Source organism: Solanum verrucosum, unplaced genomic scaffold, assembly GCF_900185275.1.
Source record: "Solanum verrucosum unplaced genomic scaffold, falcon-dt-bn FXZP01000180.1, whole genome shotgun sequence".
Taxonomy (NCBI): Eukaryota; Viridiplantae; Streptophyta; class Magnoliopsida; order Solanales; family Solanaceae; genus Solanum; species Solanum verrucosum.
The window spans coordinates 2167364-2187860 of NW_026020402.1; the positions used below are offsets into that span (position 1 = coordinate 2167364).

A 20497-nucleotide genomic window follows, 5' to 3' on the forward strand; every position below is an offset into this window, starting at 1 on the left:
TCACTGCAGTATTCCTAATTAATATACTGCCTTCCTCAATCCTAAAGATGGTGACTCCATTTGTTAAGTTGTATGGGGAACAACCTGATTACAACAGCCTAAAAGTGTTTGGGTGTACATGTTTTCCATATATCAAGAGTAGCAACCAGTTCAATCCAAAGACTTACCCTTGTGTGTTCATAGGGTACATCAGCTTACACAAAGGATATATATGCTATCATCCCTCTACAAGGAGAGTTTACAACTTGGGTTTTATACCTTGTGGATAAAACCTTTTAAGAAAAGGGAAATACTCAACCAAATTGGGTTTACCAACCTCGACCATGATGTTCCATACCAAATCCTTAAATTCCTTTGCAGAATTGGAAATGGATCAATCAAATCTTAAGAGAAAATGGTGTTAGAAACCAAATTCAGTGAAGTCCTGAAAGATGCTCTGCCCATATTTACTACTTCATCAACTTTGCTACATATATGCTATTTTCCTGACAAAGGCAATTTAGTCATTTTGAGTATTACTCTACTTTCCTCCATGCTGCCGTTGTTTGTGCAATGTGTTGGGAGAGTTATAGAGTTTATAAGAGCCCATTGTGAGGACCCGTCACATCATCACGCCACGTAAGTGTCACATGACACAAGGTTGCTGCGGAGGTCTTACATAGGAAGAAGGCTACCCCATAGTGAAAGGTTCTAGAGACATGTGGAAAATTCCCATGAAAAATCCTAGAATTCCATGGATTTGAATGAAAGTCCTTGGAATCTTTTAACTATGTAGAGAATTCTAGGATAAGAGCTAATTAGTAAATATATAAAGACTTATTTAACAGTATTATTTACATATAAACCCCTAAATTAGAAGTATAATTATAGGGACAACCATTTGTAAATTCAACAAGAAAAAGCAAGGAATTCTTTCAAATCTTAAGTCGAGTTCAAGAATGCCTTCTTTCTCAACAACGTATCTATGAGGTGAAATAAAAATTTTGGGAGTTGAAGCAGACATGCAGCATACGAGCATATGTGAAGGAGTTTATCACCCTCACACTTCAAATTCCCAACCTCATAGATGGAGATATGTTGTTCCACTTCATGAATGGGCTGCAAAATTGGGCCAAGACGGAGTTGGAACGTCGACATGTTAGGACTATTGATGAAGCTATCACGCAAGTTCGAAACTTTGACATACTTTAAGTATGACAAGCATGATAGAGGCAGAGGAGATAAGAGGAAATTCTCTTGGCTCTTTCTTCAGTCCCTTAGTGGTCTAGTGTCAAAAAGGCTTACTTGAGCTTGCAAGACAGTGAAAAACTCGTGAGCGAGTTATCGAATCCCGCACGGTGTGCTTAGTAGAAGTCTAAGTCTGTGACACTACGCTCCCTATAACAACGACACCACTAAGTGTTCACACGTCATAGGACTACACGATGCCATTTACTTTGCTTCTTCTGTATTAATTCAATTGCCGCTAAATAATTCTGCGGTAATAACTTTATAGATAAGAGAAAAATCTAGGCATAATACAAATGTGTGCCCTTTAATTTGACCTCAGCTGATATTTACACCTTCCAACTTTGGTTGTGCACAAGTAAGCCCTTAAACTTGTATAAATTAAATAAGTAGACACATGCATCTTACATGATAAAATACATATAGAACTTCATGTAGGACACAAATTTTCATGTAGGACGCCACGTGCACATAGGAGATATGTGTCTATTTGTCAATTTTATACAAGTTAAAGTGTTTGGGTGTAACACCCCAATTTTTTTAAAGTTAAGACTCGAACCATTCTTCATTTGTGAATAAGATCATACCGGGTGATTCTTAAATTGTCCATATGTTTAAAGGTCAATTCTTTAGTGTGGAATGATTTTTGATATCAATTAAGGTCACTAGAATCTCCTAGCACGAAGATGAGTTGAAAGTATCCTTACCGATTAAGTTTTGATGTAAGATTTTACTTAGATCAACTTCAAATGACCATATCTCTTAGAATATAAAGAGTTACGTGACCCATAACCTATCAAATTAAAAGTATTTGAATCTTCTTTCCAACGCCACCAATTTCGCATCAATTCGAGTTTCGAGTAAAGAGTTATGACCATTTTAGTAACCTGATATAGTGCAATGACGAATTAGCCGACGGGAAAACATTAAAAATGATCGTTTTGTCTTTTTATGTAACACCCCAGAGAATTTTCGAACTAAGACTCGAGCCATCCTTCATGTGGAGTGGGATTTTACCGAGGAATAAAAATTTATAAAGTGTTAAGTTAAGGTCCCTAGGTGTAGCACATTGAGTTCCAAGAAGAGTTGAATTGGAAATAATCATTTTGGAAAGAATCTGGACAATTTGGCTATGGAAAAAAAGTGAGTTTTTGGTCAACTTTGAGCAGTCGTATCTCCTAGCTCAAAATGATTTAGGCGAATTTCCAGTTATGTCTGGAAAGCCCTTGGAATGATCTTTCCAACGCCGCCGAGTTTGCTTGATTCCGAGTTTGTATGAGTGACTTATGCCCTTTGGAAGTTGGGTTGTTGGCACAGTCGCACAGTCGCACAGTCGCACAGTGCAGTTTGTTTAGTCCGAAAATTTTAAGGGTATTTTGGTCTTTTCCCTAATCTTTTCTTTGGGTTATATTGAGGTGTTAGACTGATGTTTGGATCATTTTTGTCCCATTTTAAAGAGTGAGAGTAAGAGTGAGAGTTAGGGCTTGGAAGATAAGAGAGAAAGAAGAGGAAAAGAAGAGGAGAAAGAGAAGAAGAAGCTAAGGATCGTCGTGGATTTTCGTCGGGGGTGATCCCTAATCAGGTATGTGAGTCTTTAGTGTGGGTTTATCCTTTCCCCCCACATACCAAGCTCGTTTTTATGATTTGAGAAGAGATTGGATTTGTTGTTGAAGTTGTTGAAGTTGTTAGTTGTTGTTGATGTTGTTAGTTGTGTTGTTGAAGTTATTGTTGGTTGTGGGACAGGATTGGGCTGTGTATTTGAGTTGTGACCTATTGTATATTGAGGGATTTTATGATCCTTAGTGTTGGTTGGTTCATACCCCCACACACCAACTCGTTTTTAATTCCAAGAGAAGATTTATTGGTTGTTGAAGTTGTAGTGGTGTTGTGTTGAAGTTCTTGCTGATTTAGTACAGATTTCTGGCTGTGATTTTTGAGTTGAATCTATTGTATAATAAGGGTCTTTATGATTCTAAGTGTTGCTGCTGAAACCTTGAGGTTGAGAGGGTTTAGAATTGGAAAGAAACAAGGGGAAAAAGTCGGATTTTTGGGGAAAAAGGGGCTGGGCTGTTGCACCTCTCCTAGTGCCAAGGACACCAATCCTTCCCTTTCATTCACCATTTCTTTTTTTATACATGTTCCTAGGTATTATACCTATGTTTCCTAGTTGTTTCCAACACTCCAAGGTACTTCCAAAAGTCAAGTAAAACTACAAGTCAAGTGAAGTTAGTTTCCAAGTCAAGTGAAGTTAGTTTCCAATTCAAGTGAAGTTAGTTTCCAAGTCAAGTGAAGTCAAGCTTAGAAGTAAGTAAGTCAAAGCAAGTCTTTAAGGTTTTCCAAGAGTCTTCATTGAGCGTTTTAACTTCATTCTAAGGCTCAAGTTCCAAGTTAAGTATTGAGTTTCAAGTCAAGTCAAAAGTTAAGAGTTTCATGTTAAGTTAAGAGTTTCACATCAAGCCAAGAGTTCAAGTAAAGTAAAGAGTTTAAAGTTGAGTTCTTTTCTCAAAGTTATTAGGGAACTATGTATTCCCAAAGAAGTTTTAAAGAAATGTTTTTACATTTAAACAAGGTTGGAAACTGAGATTTCCAAAAAGCCTTCGGGCTAGTTTTTGAGTAATTATCTCATATCAGCAGGAAGAAATATGTTTTAAAAACATAAGAGCCAGTACATTTTTGGGAGTAGTATCGAGCACCGAATTGGGGGAGCGTTCAAAGAACCCACAGCCCCCATAGAACCATGTTAGCCACCATGGGTAGAAAAGGGTCATACTTTTTAGATGAATCCTTTTCAGATTAGACTAGTGGATCCATTAGGCAGTTCAGGTCTTATACCTTTGGCCGGATATAAGATGCTCTGGCAGCGTGAGGTCGATCGCTGTATCATCACTATAGCTCTTATGTGATGGTTGTCGATTAGAGAAACTCCCACAGCAGTTATTGTATTTTTCATACACAGAGATTATTGTATTTTTTATATACATCAGTTCATTGTATTTTTATACACATTTCAGGCTTATTGTATCCTTGTATACACACAGAGTTCATAGCATGTTTTAAGCAATCTTTCTTTATATCGCACTTGTTTTAAATTGCCTTATATTGAAAGAAGTCAGTCAGGTTGAGTTCAGTTATTCAAGAGTCGAGTATCCTTGAGTTAAGTATCTTTGAGTTAAGTATATATCTTGAGTTAAGTACATATCCTTGAGTTGAGTATCTATCTTGAGTTGAGTATCTATCTTTGAGTTGAGTATATATCTTTGAGTTGAGTATCTGTCTCTGAGTCCAGTATCTATCTTCTGAGTTGAGTAAGTTTGAGTAGTTTTGAGTATTCCTTGAGTTGAGAAAGTTTGAAAAGAGGTAAGTTATTCAATTTATTCCAGTTTTTCTTCTAGCCTATGTTGTTTAGCTTTCCAGCTTACATACTCGTACATTCCACGTACTGAGCCATTTGGCCTGCATCTTTTTATGATGCAGACACAGGTATTCAGGATCATCAACAGGAGATTCGTTGATACATCCGGGAGTTCCAGTTAGCTATGACAAGCCTCTTTGCTTCCGGAGGATTTCATTTACCTTTCAGTTGTATCAGTTGTTAGGAGGTCGTGGGTCTTGTCCCGGCTTCCATCTTTATCAGTTAGAGGCTTCATAGATAGACAATAGAGTTTCAGAAGTCTCTTCATTTATTTTGTTAAATGTTTTGAAGACTAAAGTTGCCTTTTATGGCGAGTTGTATATATATTCTATTATACAGAGTTTTCTTTTGAGTTAAAGATTTATAAAGTTGAGTTTATAAACTCTTATTCAGTTTTAAGCTCTTGTATGCTTAAGTTAGTATTCCTCTTGGAGTCAGCCAGGATGAGGGTTCGCTTGGGGACCAGCAATGGTCTTCGAGTGCCGGCCACGTCCAGGGTGTAGGCTCGGGGCGTGACAAACTTGGTATCAGAGCACAGAGTTCAAGTGTCCTAGGGTGTCTATGAAGCCGTGTCAGTAAGATCTTGTTTATGGTTGTGAGGGCCCCACTTCTATAAATGAGGGACTACAGACATTTAAGAAAAGTCTCCCTTTTTTTTCACACTCTTAATCGTGCAATAGAGCTAAGTCATGGAGATCTAATCTAACTCGTGCGTTCTTAGAATCTTTCAACTACCCATCATACTGGAGGTGGTTGAAAAGCAGAGTCAGTTCTTTGTCGATGAGTTGTTCTTAGCAAGAGTCTTGAGAAAGTCATGAGGATTCAGAGGGGCTTAAGAGAAGCCCAAGAGTAAGTTAAGTGTTCAGTTTCAGAGTAATGCCTTCATATGAATCGTGCATTTGAGATAAAAGTGAGTTGTACTTTCTTCTCTAAGTATTGTTTCAGCTGAGATCCTTACGAGGAGGTATGTTTAGAGCTTGGGTATGATTTTCACCCGAAAGAGTAGCATGAGTTACGAGATCATGAGCAGTAGTAGAGAAAGAGCCTAGAGTTAGAGAGAAAAATATACAGAAGTTTAGTAATTTAAGTAAGGGAGATAGTGATGAGGCAAGCTATGTTATTGTAGTCATGCACCCAATAAGTTATGAATGAGGAGTTGTCCCTTATGGGTAGACTAAGAAGTGATGAGTTGTGAAGATTACATCATAAGAGGAAGAGTGTGTTGTAGCTAGATAGGAGTTAGTGATGAAGTGTTATTGTGTAGAAAATGACCAAGTGCGAGTGTTGAAAAAAGAAAGCAGAGTATTCATGAGGTGTTAGATCTACGCTAGGCTTATGATTTTGAGGGAGGTCCCATAACATTCAAGTGGTATAGAATTATTGGGCATTGATGTATAGTGAATGAGTAAATAGTACTCAAGTTGTGAAGGGAAATATGATAGTAAATTGTGAGTATGAATACTAAGAGGTGAGGTTTGACTATTGGCCATAAGGTCCTAGTGGACGAGAGTTTCTGAATTTGTACCTAGTATTTGTAAGTTAGTGTAGTAAGCGAGCAATCATATTAATATTCGGGTTTAGTCATAAACCTTAAGCTTGAATTTGAGATGAGTGTCTTGACCAAAGAAATGGCAACATGAGAGTGATGATGCTAGTCTTGAGATTTGATTTAGTAGACTTGACATAGAGTAAGTGAGGAATTAAGGTGATTAGTCGAAATAAATATGAGTGGTACAAGTGAGAGACCCTAACCTTTAGATAAGGGCAATGAAGTGTGATTAAGTCACCAGAGTAACAAAAGCGTTAAGAGGTATACCGAGAGTGTATGTAACCAGAAGAAGTTAAAGGAAACACCTTTGAAAGAGGACTTAGCACCGCTTATAGAGAGTTTGGTAGGCATGAGATAAATTTCTCCCAAGTGTTAGATTAAAAGAAGAGGTAAGCAAGTTAAATATGTGGAATAGGTCCATAGCTTTCAAGTGTTAGCTTTAGACCTAAGGGGGAGATGTCAAGATGAGAAATGGAGTCAAATGTTTTAGATTAAGATGGTAATGAATTCAAAGAGTTTGCGAGATATCTTTTCAGAGGCCATTTTAGAAATGGAGTGGTGTTAAAAAGAGGAGGTTGATGTTCTTATCGTGTTGTGATGGTGGGATAGTTCCATTTAAGTTTTTTTTTAACACTGAGGAAAAAAAAAAGGATGAGGTTTTACTATGAGAAATATTCAAATGAGAGCCCTTAGTTGGATCTAAAGGAGTGGTTAGTAAGAGTCCATGGAGTGTTAGAATACTAAGCTTTAATGTGGTGTTAAAGAGTTATAGTCTTGGGATAAGATTCCCTATAGAGAGGTATAGAATCCGAACCTAAGGATTTGGGTTAAGCTTGAATATGGTAAGAGCAGACCATTAGACGCAGACCTTAGTAAGAGTAGACCCTTCCATACCAAGACTAGCCGTCATTCGAGGACGAATGATTCCAAGGGGGAGATATTGTAACACCCCAGAGAATTTTCGAACTAAGACTCGAGCCATCCTTCATGTGGAGTGGGATTTTACCGAGGAATAAAAATTTATTGAGTGTTAAGTTAAGGTCCCTAGGTGTAGCACATTGAGTTCCAAGAAGAGTTGAATTGGAAATAATCATTTTGGAAAGAATCTGGACAATTTGGCTATGGAAAAAAAGTGAGTTTTTGGTCAACTTTGAGCAGTCGTATCTCCTAGCTCAAAATGATTTAGGCGAATTTCCAGTTATGTCTGGAAAGCCCTTGGAATGATCTTTCCAACGCCGCCGAGTTTGCTTGATTCCGAGTTTGTATGAGTGACTTATGCCCTTTGGAAGTTGGGTTGTTGGCACAGTCGCACAGTCGCACAGTCGCACAGTGCAGTTTGTTTAGTCCGAAAATTTTAAGGGTATTTTGGTCTTTTCCCTAATCTTTTCTTTGGGTTATATTGAGGTGTTAGACTGATGTTTGGATCATTTTTGTCCCATTTTAAAGAGTGAGAGTAAGAGTGAGAGTTAGGGCTTGGAAGATAAGAGAGAAAGAAGAGGAAAAGAAGAGGAGAAAGAGAAGAAGAAGCTAAGGATCGTCGTGGATTTTCGTCGGGGGTGATCCCTAATCAGGTATGTGAGTCTTTAGTGTGGGTTTATCCTTTCCCCCCACATACCAAGCTCGTTTTTATGATTTGAGAAGAGATTGGATTTGTTGTTGAAGTTGTTGAAGTTGTTAGTTGTTGTTGATGTTGTTAGTTGTGTTGTTGAAGTTATTGTTGGTTGTGAGACAGGATTGGGCTGTGTATTTGAGTTGTGACCTATTGTATATTGAGGGATTTTATGATCCTTAGTGTTGGTTGGTTCATACCCCCACACACCAACTCGTTTTTAATTCCAAGAGAAGATTTATTGGTTGTTGAAGTTGTAGTGGTGTTGTGTTGAAGTTCTTGCTGATTTAGTACAGATTTCTGGCTGTGATTTTTGAGTTGAATCTATTGTATAATAAGGGTCTTTATGATTCTAAGTGTTGCTGCTGAAACCTTGAGGTTGAGAGGGTTTAGAATTGGAAAGAAACAAGGGGAAAAAGTCGGATTTTTGGGGAAAAAGGGGCTGGGCTGTTGCACCTCTCCTAGTGCCAAGGACACCAATCCTTCCCTTTCATTCACCATTTCTTTTTTTATACATGTTCCTAGGTATTATACCTATGTTTCCTAGTTGTTTCCAACACTCCAAGGTACTTCCAAAAGTCAAGTAAAACTACAAGTCAAGTGAAGTTAGTTTCCAAGTCAAGTGAAGTTAGTTTCCAATTCAAGTGAAGTTAGTTTCCAAGTCAAGTGAAGTCAAGCTTAGAAGTAAGTAAGTCAAAGCAAGTCTTTAAGGTTTTCCAAGAGTCTTCATTGAGCGTTTTAACTTCATTCTAAGGCTCAAGTTCCAAGTTAAGTATTGAGTTTCAAGTCAAGTCAAAAGTTAAGAGTTTCATGTTAAGTTAAGAGTTTCACATCAAGCCAAGAGTTCAAGTAAAGTAAAGAGTTTAAAGTTGAGTTCTTTTCTCAAAGTTATTAGGGAACTATGTATTCCCAAAGAAGTTTTAAAGAAATGTTTTTACATTTAAACAAGGTTGGAAACTGAGATTTCCAAAAAGCCTTCGGGCTAGTTTTTGAGTAATTATCTCATATCAGCAGGAAGAAATATGTTTTAAAAACATAAGAGCCAGTACATTTTTGGGAGTAGTATCGAGCACCGAATTGGGGGAGCGTTCAAAGAACCCACAGCCCCCATAGAACCATGTTAGCCACCATGGGTAGAAAAGGGTCATACTTTTTAGATGAATCCTTTTCAGATTAGACTAGTGGATCCATTAGGCAGTTCAGGTCTTATACCTTTGGCCGGATATAAGATGCTCTGGCAGCGTGAGGTCGATCGCTGTATCATCACTATAGCTCTTATGTGATGGTTGTCGGTTAGAGAAACTCCCACAGCAGTTATTGTATTTTTCATACACAGAGATTATTGTATTTTTTATATACATCAGTTCATTGTATTTTTATACACATTTCAGGCTTATTGTATCCTTGTATACACACAGAGTTCATAGCATGTTTTAAGCAATCTTTCTTTATATCGCACTTATTTTAAATTGCCTTATATTGAAAAAAGTCAGTCAGGTTGAGTTCAGTTATTCAAGAGTCGAGTATCCTTGAGTTAAGTATCTTTGAGTTAAGTATATATCTTGAGTTAAGTACATATCCTTGAGTTGAGTATCTATCTTGAGTTGAGTATCTATCTTTGAGTTGAGTATATATCTCTGAGTCCAGTATCTATCTTCTGAGTTGAGTAAGTTTGAGTAGTTTTGAGTATTCCTTGAGTTGAGAAAGTTTGAAAAGAGGTAAGTTATTCAATTTATTCCAGTTTTTCTTCTAGCCTATGTTGTTTAGCTTTCCAGCTTACATACTCGTACATTCCACGTACTGAGCCATTTGGCCTGCATCTTTTTATGATGCAGACACAGGTATTCAGGATCATCAACAGGAGATTCGTTGATACATCCGGGAGTTCCAGTTAGCTATGACAAGCCTCTTTGCTTCCGGAGGATTTCATTTACCTTTCAGTTGTATCAGTTGTTAGGAGGTCGTGGGTCTTGTCCCGGCTTCCATCTTTATCAGTTAGAGGCTTCATAGATAGACAATAGAGTTTCAGAAGTCTCTTCATTTATTTTGTTAAATGTTTTGAAGACTAAAGTTGCCTTTTATGGCGAGTTGTATATATATTCTATTATACAGAGTTTTCTTTTGAGTTAAAGATTTATAAAGTTGAGTTTATAAACTCTTATTCAGTTTTAAGCTCTTGTATGCTTAAGTTAGTATTCCTCTTGGAGTCAGCCAGGATGAGGGTTCGCTTGGGGACCAGCAATGGTCTTCGAGTGCCGGCCACGTCCAGGGTGTAGGCTCGGGGCGTGACATTTTACCTCTAAGAAAACTCTAAACGAATTTCTTGACTAATTAAAGGCCCAAACCAATCAGATTTCATCTCTTAATCCCACATTTTCTTCTCTCTAAAACCCTAAGGCAAAACCCTAAAAGAAAATTAAAGCATAGGACTTCCATTCAAGATTTTTCTTCAAGGTAAGTCCTTCTCCAAGAATTTAATTCTTTCCAACTCAAATTTCTTTATACAATTATGAATCAGTAATGAAAATCCTAATTCTTGGCCATAGAGATTTCAAGAAACTAATTCAAGAATCTCAAGAAAGGTTTTCTTGATTGTTCTCCTACAAGCTAGGGTTTCAAGGCTTCTAATCGAGTTATGCTTCAAGATTCTTCAAGAACCTTGTTCTTCCAAGTATGTAAGCTATCATAGTATTGGACTAGTTCGTCATCACGCCCTACATCTACTTTTAAATCAGTAAAATAGTAATCTAGGATTCTATCCCTAGATTTGAGTTTTCTTGAGATGAATTGATTTTGAGTTCTTGAGTTCCTGATTCTTTTGAAATTTTATTCCTAATTATTGAAGTTTTATATGTTATGCATTAAGATTCTTGAGTTGATTCGTTCATGTCTATATTTCAACATGAACCCTATGAATTGAGTATTCTTGAGATGAGTAGTATCGTTGAGTTCTGAGTATTGAGTTTTCTATATTGTTATGAGATCCTTGAGTTGAGTTGTTCATGTCTATATTTCAGCATGAACCCTATATTGAGTTATAAATTTTGAGAATTTTTTAAAGCCAACATTGTTTGTTTCAAACTGAGTTTTTGAGAAAGAAGGGAAGAGTTTGAGAAAGTGTTTTAAAACATGATTAGTATGACAGTAGAGTATGCCATCAATGTTTAAGCAGTATGGTATCTAGATATGCCATCAATGTTTATGCAGTATGACTTCCCGAGTCATAAATGATCAGATCACAATATCATTTTTGATATAGTTTTGAGAAAGAGTTTTAAAATATGAATTGAGTAAGAGTATAAGGGAACTAAGTATTCCCAAAGGTATCAATTTTTACATTGAGAAAAGACAAACTTTGATTTCTAAATGAGTTAATGAGTTCAGAGATATTTCATAGCAGTTACCTCTTTTAAGAAGTTATGTTGAGTAATTACCTCAAAATAGAGAAAGAGTATGTTGTATACATTTGAGCATGAGCATATCATTGGGATCAGTATTGAGCATCGATATAGGGATGAGTTCAGACAACTCAAAATCCTCATAAACCATGTCTGTCAACATGGGTAAGGGATCATACTTTTTAGATGAATTCTTATTACCTAGTGGATCCACTTAGTTGAGGTGTCCTATATCCCGGCAAGGTATAAGACAGTTCTGGCAGTGTGGCAGAGACGATGTATCATTATGTAGCTCATAGTGATGAATGCCAGTTAGAGAATCTCCCAATAGAGTAAAAGTGTATTTTTATATATCACTTATTATGTTGAGTTCAGAGATGAGAAAATATTTTGTAAAGCTTTAAATGATTTAACTTCTTTATTTCTTTACATTGAACTTGAGTACATTTTGTTATCTATTGCAGTCCTTTCGTTCAGTTATTTATTATTCATCTATATTACATACTCGTACATTCAATGTACATATGTCATTTGACCTACATCTTTTAATGATGCAGATACATGTTCTTAGTGTTGACACCCAATTTTGGCCTAACATTTTCAAAATTCGTAACTTTTAAAATCTATTTATTGAACAGTTCAAAATACAATTTTTTTTATAATTTTAAATAAGTTTATCGATATTTATACTTATTTGTCAAAATTTCAAGATTTTTTATCAGTTAATTTTAATTACATTACTTTTTGTCATAGTCGGTTGAATATGTTCAAATATTTATTTATTTTGATTAAATCATTATTTATGTTAAATTGTATTTTTTTACACGTCATTGGTTATGTTCATTACATTTTTTAATATTCATTTTTATTCGTTACATTTGTTAATATTCATTTTGATATTTTGCACAGTCTAGAAATTCATTCAAATACACATAAAATTTGGATACACAGATTGACCAACAATTTTGGGCTGGGCCACAATCTAGAGCCCACAATTTGAACCCATTGTATGACAATTCCCTATTTAAGTAATTATTAAGTCAAAAAAAAGAGTGGGTGATGAAATATTTTTAGATTAGGGTTGGAAATTTTCAGATTTTATTGACAAAGGGATTTCACTTTTCATCAATTTTCAGAGCCCATTGTATGACAATTCACTTTATGAGTTGTTAATAGTAGTTCTCTTGTGGAGTTGTGGGACTTATCTTGAGACTCATCTTTGTATAGTAGAGGCATCATAGATAGACAATTTTGAAAAGTCTTTCAGTTTCAGATTTTTTATTTAAAACTTATGTTTCATACTCATTAGAGTTTTGAGATTTATTACATTTTGATTTAGCATTTCTTTCATTTTGATGCTTGTGTATGGATGAGTTAGTCTTCCGCATTTAGTCAGGCAGGATGAGGGTTCGTTTGGGGACCACCAATGGTTCTCGAGTGCCGGTCACGTCCAGGGTGTAAGCTCGGGTCGTGACACTGTGTTTGCACCTTCAAAGTTGGAGGACATAATCAATTGAGACCAAGTTAAAAAATACGTTTATGTATTATGCCTAAAAATCTATTTCAACTAAAAGTATGTGTTGTTGCAGTGTGTATAGTTTCAACAATGTATTTTAGAAGGTTTTTAGGATGAGTGACTACTTTCTTATGCTAAATTTCTAATTTTATAATTTATGAACTACTCCTTTGTTCTTGTTTATAGGTCATGATTGGCAAATATAGTTATTCCAAATAATATTGTCATTACTGAAACCAAGAAAGATTACATAACCCTTGGTGGTGACATGGTCTTATTTCAAGGATACGCAACTATATATAGATCTACAAATACAATGACTTATATAGCATTTTGACAGACATTCAATGCTTATGGCTCATTATAGACATAATATACACTAGAATATATTTTACGTAATATATATTCTAGTATCTTGATCTACTAACATCTACAGTGGAATAGGGATAGCAAGCAGAGGTTGAGCTTTTGCCAGGGTAATACCAAATTTTTCCTCCATGACCAAATCTTTAGGTGCAATTCCACCACCTAGCTTCCAATTAAAGGTATTTATCAATGAACCTAGTGCGATTGGAATCATCCTGATAGCCAAAGGCAATCCAGGGCAAATTCTTCGACCAGCACCAAATGGAATTAGCTCAAAATCCATACCTCTAACATCTATATCTGACTCCCAAAACCTCTCCGGCTTAAAGTCCAAAGGGTCTTCCCATAGACTAGAGTCGCGCCCTATTGCCCATACATTCACAAGAATTTGTGAGTCTTTTGGAATAGTATAGCCATAAAGATCAACATCTTCCTCAACTTTGCGCGGATTTAGGAAAGGAACTTGTGGGTGTATTCGAAAGGTTTCTTTTACGATGCATCTCAAGTAAGGTAATTTTGCAACATCAGCTTCATCTATTAGTTTGCCTCTGCCAATTACTTGTGCTAGTTCTTCTTGTGCTTTCTCGAAAGTATGTGGATTCTTGAGTAGTTCTGCCATTGCCCACTCCAATGTATTTGACGTTGTATCGGTCCCTGCTGCAAACAAGTCCTGCAAAACTTACTGGTTTAAGATCCTATAGAATATACCATATAAAATCAAGTGAGATTCCAAACATATGTTGCTTTCATGAACCTTATCTCTAACATATTAGTGGGACTAGTAGTAAGGGTTGCACCAAAAAAAATTGATGAGAAGGAGAAACCTATACAAGATCTTCTCATACTAATCCAGAGTCGTCAAGATCTTAAGAAAAACAATTATTGATATAACTAATCCGTTAAACTATCTTTGTTAATTGATGTTTAGTATTAGATTTTGGAAAATAATTTGAGAAATAAGTAATTAATATTAAGAGTGAAAACATAAAAAAAAAGTTATCTAATATGTTAAAAGTGACAAGTAAAAAACAAATGAACGTTGCTCGATTGGAGAAAGAGGGGTAGAGAATAAACTAACCAAACAAAGTTGCTCGATTTGATTTCTGTCAATTTCATCAGCGCTAATGTCGAGAAGGGCGTCTAACACATCAACATTTTCACGATTTCCTAATTCCCTTTCCTTTAGCCGCTCATCGATCAAATCACTCATAATGTGAAGAATTTTCGTATAATAATCAGATGAGCGTCGCCTTATACCTTGTGGATCAATCTTTTTAAGAAAGGGGACATAGTCCACCAAATTGGGTTTACCAATCTCAACCATGATCTTACATACCAATTCCTTAAATTCTTTAGCAGAATCGGAAAATGGATCAGTCAAATCCTTAGAGAAAATGGTGTTGGACAACAAATTTAAGAAAGTTCTAAAAGTTGCTCTGCCGATATCCACTGCTTCACCAACTTTGCTACTTTTGTGACAGTAATCAATCAACTCCTGGATCTTTTTTGTCCTCAGATGCTCATTAGCATCTAGCTTGTTTCCTGCGAATATAATAAAGGGAAAAAAAATCATCTAGCTTGATTCAGGACTCATTTTATCCCGCTCAAATTTAACTCAATTGCATATTTACCTGAGAAGATGTGAGAGTTCATAATCTTACGAAGTGTTCTCCACTGAGAATTGTTGACAGGTAACCATATAACTGAGAAATCATTGTGATTGTAGGCACGGAGAGCGTCATTAACAAACCTATTAGAAAAGGCTAAATCTTGCTTTTGCATCACTTCTTTTGCCCAGAGGGACGACGAAATGACCACTGCGTTTATTTGTCCCAATTTGAGATTCATAATTGGTCCATATTTTTTTGCGAGTTGGGTAAGTGATATGTGGGGTTTATCACCAAGCAAATGAAGATTTCCAATGATTGGCAAAGGGAAGGGACCTGGTGCAACTCTTTTGGCTCTTCTAAGTGAAATGAATACTCCACGCACCAAAATCCAGACGAATAACAGTCCTAGCAAAATGTTAATGTAATCCATTATTCTCTTTAGTTTCTTGGAATATATTGGTTCTTGGAGGCAATGGAGTCATAGCCTTACAAATATATATACGGTGTGGATGTATATTGTATCTCATTGTAGGTGTGGTGTATGTTAGATGTATGTTGCTTCAGTGTCCCTACAATTACGCACATGTGCCATATAAGAATATATCAATATGTATATAACTATGTATCTTTGTGTATATATATGTCTTGTATGTCAGGTGTATTTCAAGCAGATGCATGATATACGTATGGCATACAACATAACACAAAGATTAGTTGAATTTTATACGTTTTGCAAAATTAGTGTTGTTGCGTTTTGTAAAGTTAATAGTATTGCTATAATTAACAATTAATAAGCATCATTATTATTGCTACTTAATTAAAAAAAAATTAGCATATATATAAGGAATTTTCTGTTAGGTAGCCCCGTACACAAGAAGGAAAAGGATTGTTCATTTCACTAATCTTGTCACCAAGTTACTTAACATGGTAGGGGACCCGCAAGCTAAGGGATCCTCCTTTCTATATAGGTAGGGGACCCGCAAGCTAAGGGATCCTCCTTTCTATAAATAGACACATAAGTTCATAATACGAAATAATTTTAAAAGGCTATCAATGTACTCAGTCTTATTAAATCAAAACGTTAAATTTTTCGTCCCTCTAATATTTTAATTAGAGGCTCCGATCAATTAAGTTCGTTGTATATCCTGTCGAAATCAAGTAGAAATCATGAAGAACATTTCTCCATTGATGAACATGAAGCTGAGCTTCGAAGCAAAAACAGAGAAAGGAGTTTGTGAAACTTGGAAATCAAAATTGTATTGCTTTAGATGATTACATTGTATATATATACAATAGGAACTGGGAATCTTCTAGAAAACTTGACTAACTAACTTTAACGGAAAGCTAACTAACTAACGGAAAGCTAAGCTAACTAGTAAACGGAAAACTAACTAACTGAGGACTAATCTAACTTACACTTGTATAATCACAATTTATCTCAACACCCCCCCTCAAGTTGGAGGTGAGGAACTCACAACCAACTTGCGCAATATGCTGGAATGTTTGGTACTGGGCATGGCCTTGGTCAAAACATCAGCAAGCTGACTCTCAGTTGGAATGTAATGGAGTGTAATGAGTCCTGCTTGAAATTTCTCTCTAACAAAATGGCAATCCACCTCAATGTGCTTTGTCCTCTCATGGAAAACAGGATTCTTGGCTATGTGAACAGCTGCCTGGCTATCACAAAAAACAGTTATAGGCAAGGTGCATGTCAAATCCAGCTCTGTTAATAATTTTTCCAGCCATACTATCTCTCCTACCACCTGTCTGATGGCTCTGTATTCTGCCTCTGCTGAGGACAAGGATATGGTTGTTTGCTTCTTAGATTTCCAGCTAATGGGACTGTCTCCCATCAGTACTACATAACCACTTACTGATTTCCTTGTATCAGGGCATGCAGCCCAATCTGAGTCACAGTAAGCTGTGAGTGAACAGTCTGCATTGTTAGACAAGTGTATGCCCAAACATGGATCACCTTTTAAGTATCTTAGAACATGATATGCATCCTAGAGATGTGGTTCTCTAGGATGTTGAAGGAATTGACTAAGGTGCTGAACACTAAAAGCTATGTCCATTCTGGTATGAGTCAAAAAATTGAGCTTCCCAACCAACTTTCTGTAGTGTGTGGGATCTTTCAGCAATGTACCCTCACCGGCTTTAAGCTTGACAGTGGACTCAAGGGGTGACAGGACATCAGCCTTATGTTTGATCTTGTATACCCACCTGCACCCAATTGCTTTCTTCCCTTTGGGCAGTTTGACAAGATCCCATGTGTTATTAGCATATAAGGCTTCAAACTCTGATGTCATTGCTGCCTGCCAAGCAGGGTCAAGTGATGCATCTTCATATGAACATGGCTCAATGTCATGACAAAAACTCTTAACCATTTGTTGATTTCCTTGGTTAGAACTTGTGAGGGACATATTGGATGCAGGGAATGCAAGGTTAGAGGATGAGGTTGAGGATTTATGTTGGAAAGAAGGTAAGGTACAGTCATATTCTTTAAGGTAGGCAGGAATGAGGTGTGGTCTACTGGATCTTCTAAGGTTAAGAGGCTGGCCTGGCTGTTGAGTAGTGGTAGTGTTTGAATTTGAACAACATGGGAGGTCTTGGTTAGTGTCTGGTGGTGAAGGTTCATTGAAAGGTGCATGTGCAGGCAATTCATTTATAGTGACATCAAAAATGGCATCATTGTCCATCACATGTACTTTGTTAAAAATGTCATTAGTGGAATTAGTGGGATTGAACACATTCAAATCAGTATGTAAAGTTTGTAGTACAGTATCAAAACTAGAATCAGATTTAGGTAAAGAAAAAGGAAAAATGTTTTCATAGAATTTCACATCCCTGGAAACATGTATTTTTGTGGTACTAAGGTCTAGAACTTTATATCCTTTTGTGTTGCAAGGGTATCCAACAAAAATGTGAGGTGTGGACCTAGGATCAAATTTATCTTTATATGTCTTTAATGTAGGAAAACATAGACATCCAAAAGACCTAAGATGGGAATAAGTGGGATGAAGATGGTGCAGCATTTCAAAAGGAGTTTTGTTATTTAATGTTGAATTGGGAATTCTATTTATTAAGTAGGTGGCTGTCAATACACACTCCCCCCAGTATTTGGTTGGAAGTTTGGACTGATAAAGTAGTGATCTAGATACTTCTAAAAGGTGTTTGTGTTTCCGTTCCACCACACCATTTTGTTGTGGTGTGTAGGGACAAGTTCTTTGGTGTATGATGCCTTTGGCTGTGAGGTAAGCATTGGTTTCCTTGTTAGTGAATTCTGAACCATTGTCAGTCCTTATTGACTTGACAGCGATTTTGAACTGGTTCTCAACAAGAGATATGAAGGATTGCATGGTTTGGAGAGTGTTGCTTTTGCAGCTCAAAAGGTATGTCCATGTTGATCTAATGTAGTCATCAACTATTGTTAGAAAATACTTGTAATTGTTGTGTGTGGGAACATGATAAGGTCCCCACAAATCTATATGAAGAAGGTCAAAAAGGTTGTTACTAGAGATAGTGGGCTTAGTAGGAAATGGGAGCCTAGTTTGTCTAGCCATGGGGCAGACAATACAGGTGAAGGGTTGTTTGGGTGAAAATTGTATGGGAATGTTAGAAATACCCTTCATTTTCACAAATGGTATATGTCATAGCCTATTGTGCCACAAGTAATCAACATTGTTTCCATGAGACATGCCAGACATGATAGAGTTGTTTAGTGTAGAAGCAGTAACATTTGAAGCACAATTTTGAAGTACATTATCATTACTCAAACATGTGTCATTACAAGTGTTTACAGAAGTGTGATGAGAAAAACTACCAGAATTATTGTTGCAAAAGGTAGTAGCAATGGGTGAATTAACAGAACAAGGTGAACTAGATGCAATGACAGAAGTTGATCTAGTGGAAACAGAAGTAGAACAGGAAGTGTGACATCTTGCGCACAGAAAATAGAGTCCATTTTGTGCTCTACCAATCTCTAGAGGGCTCTTCTGTGAAGGGCCCTGCATCAAACAAGAGGAACTAGTGAAAACTGACCAGTCCTTTAAGATGAGAAACCAAACAGTGGACTGAAATTAGATTGAACTTAAAACTAGGAACAAATAACACTTTATGCAAAGTCAGTGATGGATTTAAACATGCATCACCAATTTCTGTCACTTTTACCTTGTAGCCATTTGGAAGTGTAATTAGGAATGGATATGGTAAAGGTCTGAGGTTTGTAAGTAGGGATTTTGTAAAGGTCATATGGTGTGTGGCTCCTGAGTCTATAATCCAGGAATCAACATTAAGTTTTAAGCATTTGCAAGACAGATTGCCAATATCAGAAATTGAAGAATAACATGCCAAAATACTTGCAAAGTTGACAGCTCCACCATTGAAGTTACTTGCATCCTCATGTGCAGTGCTGCTAGTATTGGTGCCTCCTTGAACTTGAATGTGATCCAATAAGCTCACAAGTTGGTTGAACTGCTGCTTGGTTAACATTGAATTTGACTGTTCATGCAACTTTCCTTTGCCTTTTCCCACATCATGACCTTTCTCAAAAGTATCTCCCAACATATCCTCAGAAAAACCATTTGCATTAGCTGCTGTTCCTGCATTTCTACCTTTGGTGAACTTAAAATCTGGAGGGAAACCATGAAGCCTGTAACACTTTTCTCTGATGTGACCAGTCTTCTTACAATAATCACAAAAGAGATTTGACTTGCTTGAGGGCCTGCTGGTGCCCACATTGTTTTTATGAGGAGTATAGTTGGTTCTGAAACAAGAACTGGTGCTAGCGGCATTCACATGAAAAGAGCTTGAGTCCATATGAGGTTTGTTATGAGGTTTGACTTCCCTTTGTCTCTCTTCCTGAACAAGGATAGAAAAAGCTTGGGCCATAGTAGGTAATGGGTTCATCATCAATATGCTTCCTCTCACAATAGTATATACCTCATTTAGTCCCATGAGGAACTGTATTAGTCTCCTGTCAAGTTCAGCTTTGTGCATCTTCGACTTTCCACCACATGTGCACAAACATGTGCATTGTGAATTGGTGTCCAAAGTGCTAAGCTCTTCCCACAACTTCTTTATCCTGGTGTAGTACCCAGTTATATCGAGATTCCCCTGACTAAGATCATTGAGTTCACGTTGTAGTTGATATAATTTCGCTCCATTTGGTTGATCATACTTGTCCTCCAATTCATCCCAAAGTTCTTTTGCATTATCAACATACTGCAGACTGTCCCTGAGATCCTTAGACAGAGAATTCAAAATCCAAGACGTGACCATATCATCACACCTTTCCCATTGAGCAAAACCAGGTGAATCAAGAGGTGCCTTCAACACCTTGCCGTTTATGAATCCAATTTTATTCTTTACAGACAGTCCTCGAAGAACAGCTCGTCTCCATGAACGATACCCAGATCCATCGAAAAAGACTGGAACAATTGTGGATCCAGCACTTTCAGATGGATGAACATAGAACACACTAGTCAGATCTATAGGAACTTGAGTGGGTAATTGATTTCCAGTAGAGGTCCCTTCCTGAACACCATTTGATCCCATAATGTTCCCAAAAAAAAAGAGTAATTGACAACGCAGGAAAAAGAAAGAGGAAAAAGGAATCATGGAAGATGAAGAAGAAGGCCTTACGGCTCTGATACCATGTCGAAATCAAGTAGAAATCATGAAGAACATTTCTCCATTGATGAACATGAAGCTGAGCTTCGAAGCAAAAACAGAGAAAGGAGTTTGTGAAACTTGGAAATCAAAATTGTATTGCTTTAGATGATTACACTGTATATATATATACAATAGGA

The 20497-nt window shown here is 36.8% G+C and overlaps 2 protein-coding genes across 2 annotated transcripts; both read right to left on the minus strand.

Annotated features, from left to right (window-relative positions):
- Window positions 1-13141: 13141 nt before the first annotated feature.
- On the minus strand, window positions 13142-15152 carry LOC125840185 (geraniol 8-hydroxylase-like). Its single transcript, XM_049519152.1, has 3 exons — window positions 14709-15152; window positions 14156-14619; window positions 13142-13747 (listed from the first exon to the last, which is right to left on the minus strand). Exons 1-3 carry the CDS (start codon window positions 15115-15117, stop codon window positions 13142-13144), a joined length of 1479 nt encoding a protein of 492 aa, XP_049375109.1. The 5' UTR covers window positions 15118-15152.
- Window positions 15153-18337: 3185 nt separating this feature from the next.
- Window positions 18338-20243, minus strand: LOC125840126 (uncharacterized). Its single transcript, XM_049519094.1, has 2 exons — window positions 18858-20243; window positions 18338-18760 (listed from the first exon to the last, which is right to left on the minus strand). The coding sequence occupies exons 1-2, from the start codon at window positions 20241-20243 to the stop codon at window positions 18338-18340; spliced, it is 1809 nt and encodes a 602-aa protein (XP_049375051.1).
- Window positions 20244-20497: the final 254 nt, after the last annotated feature.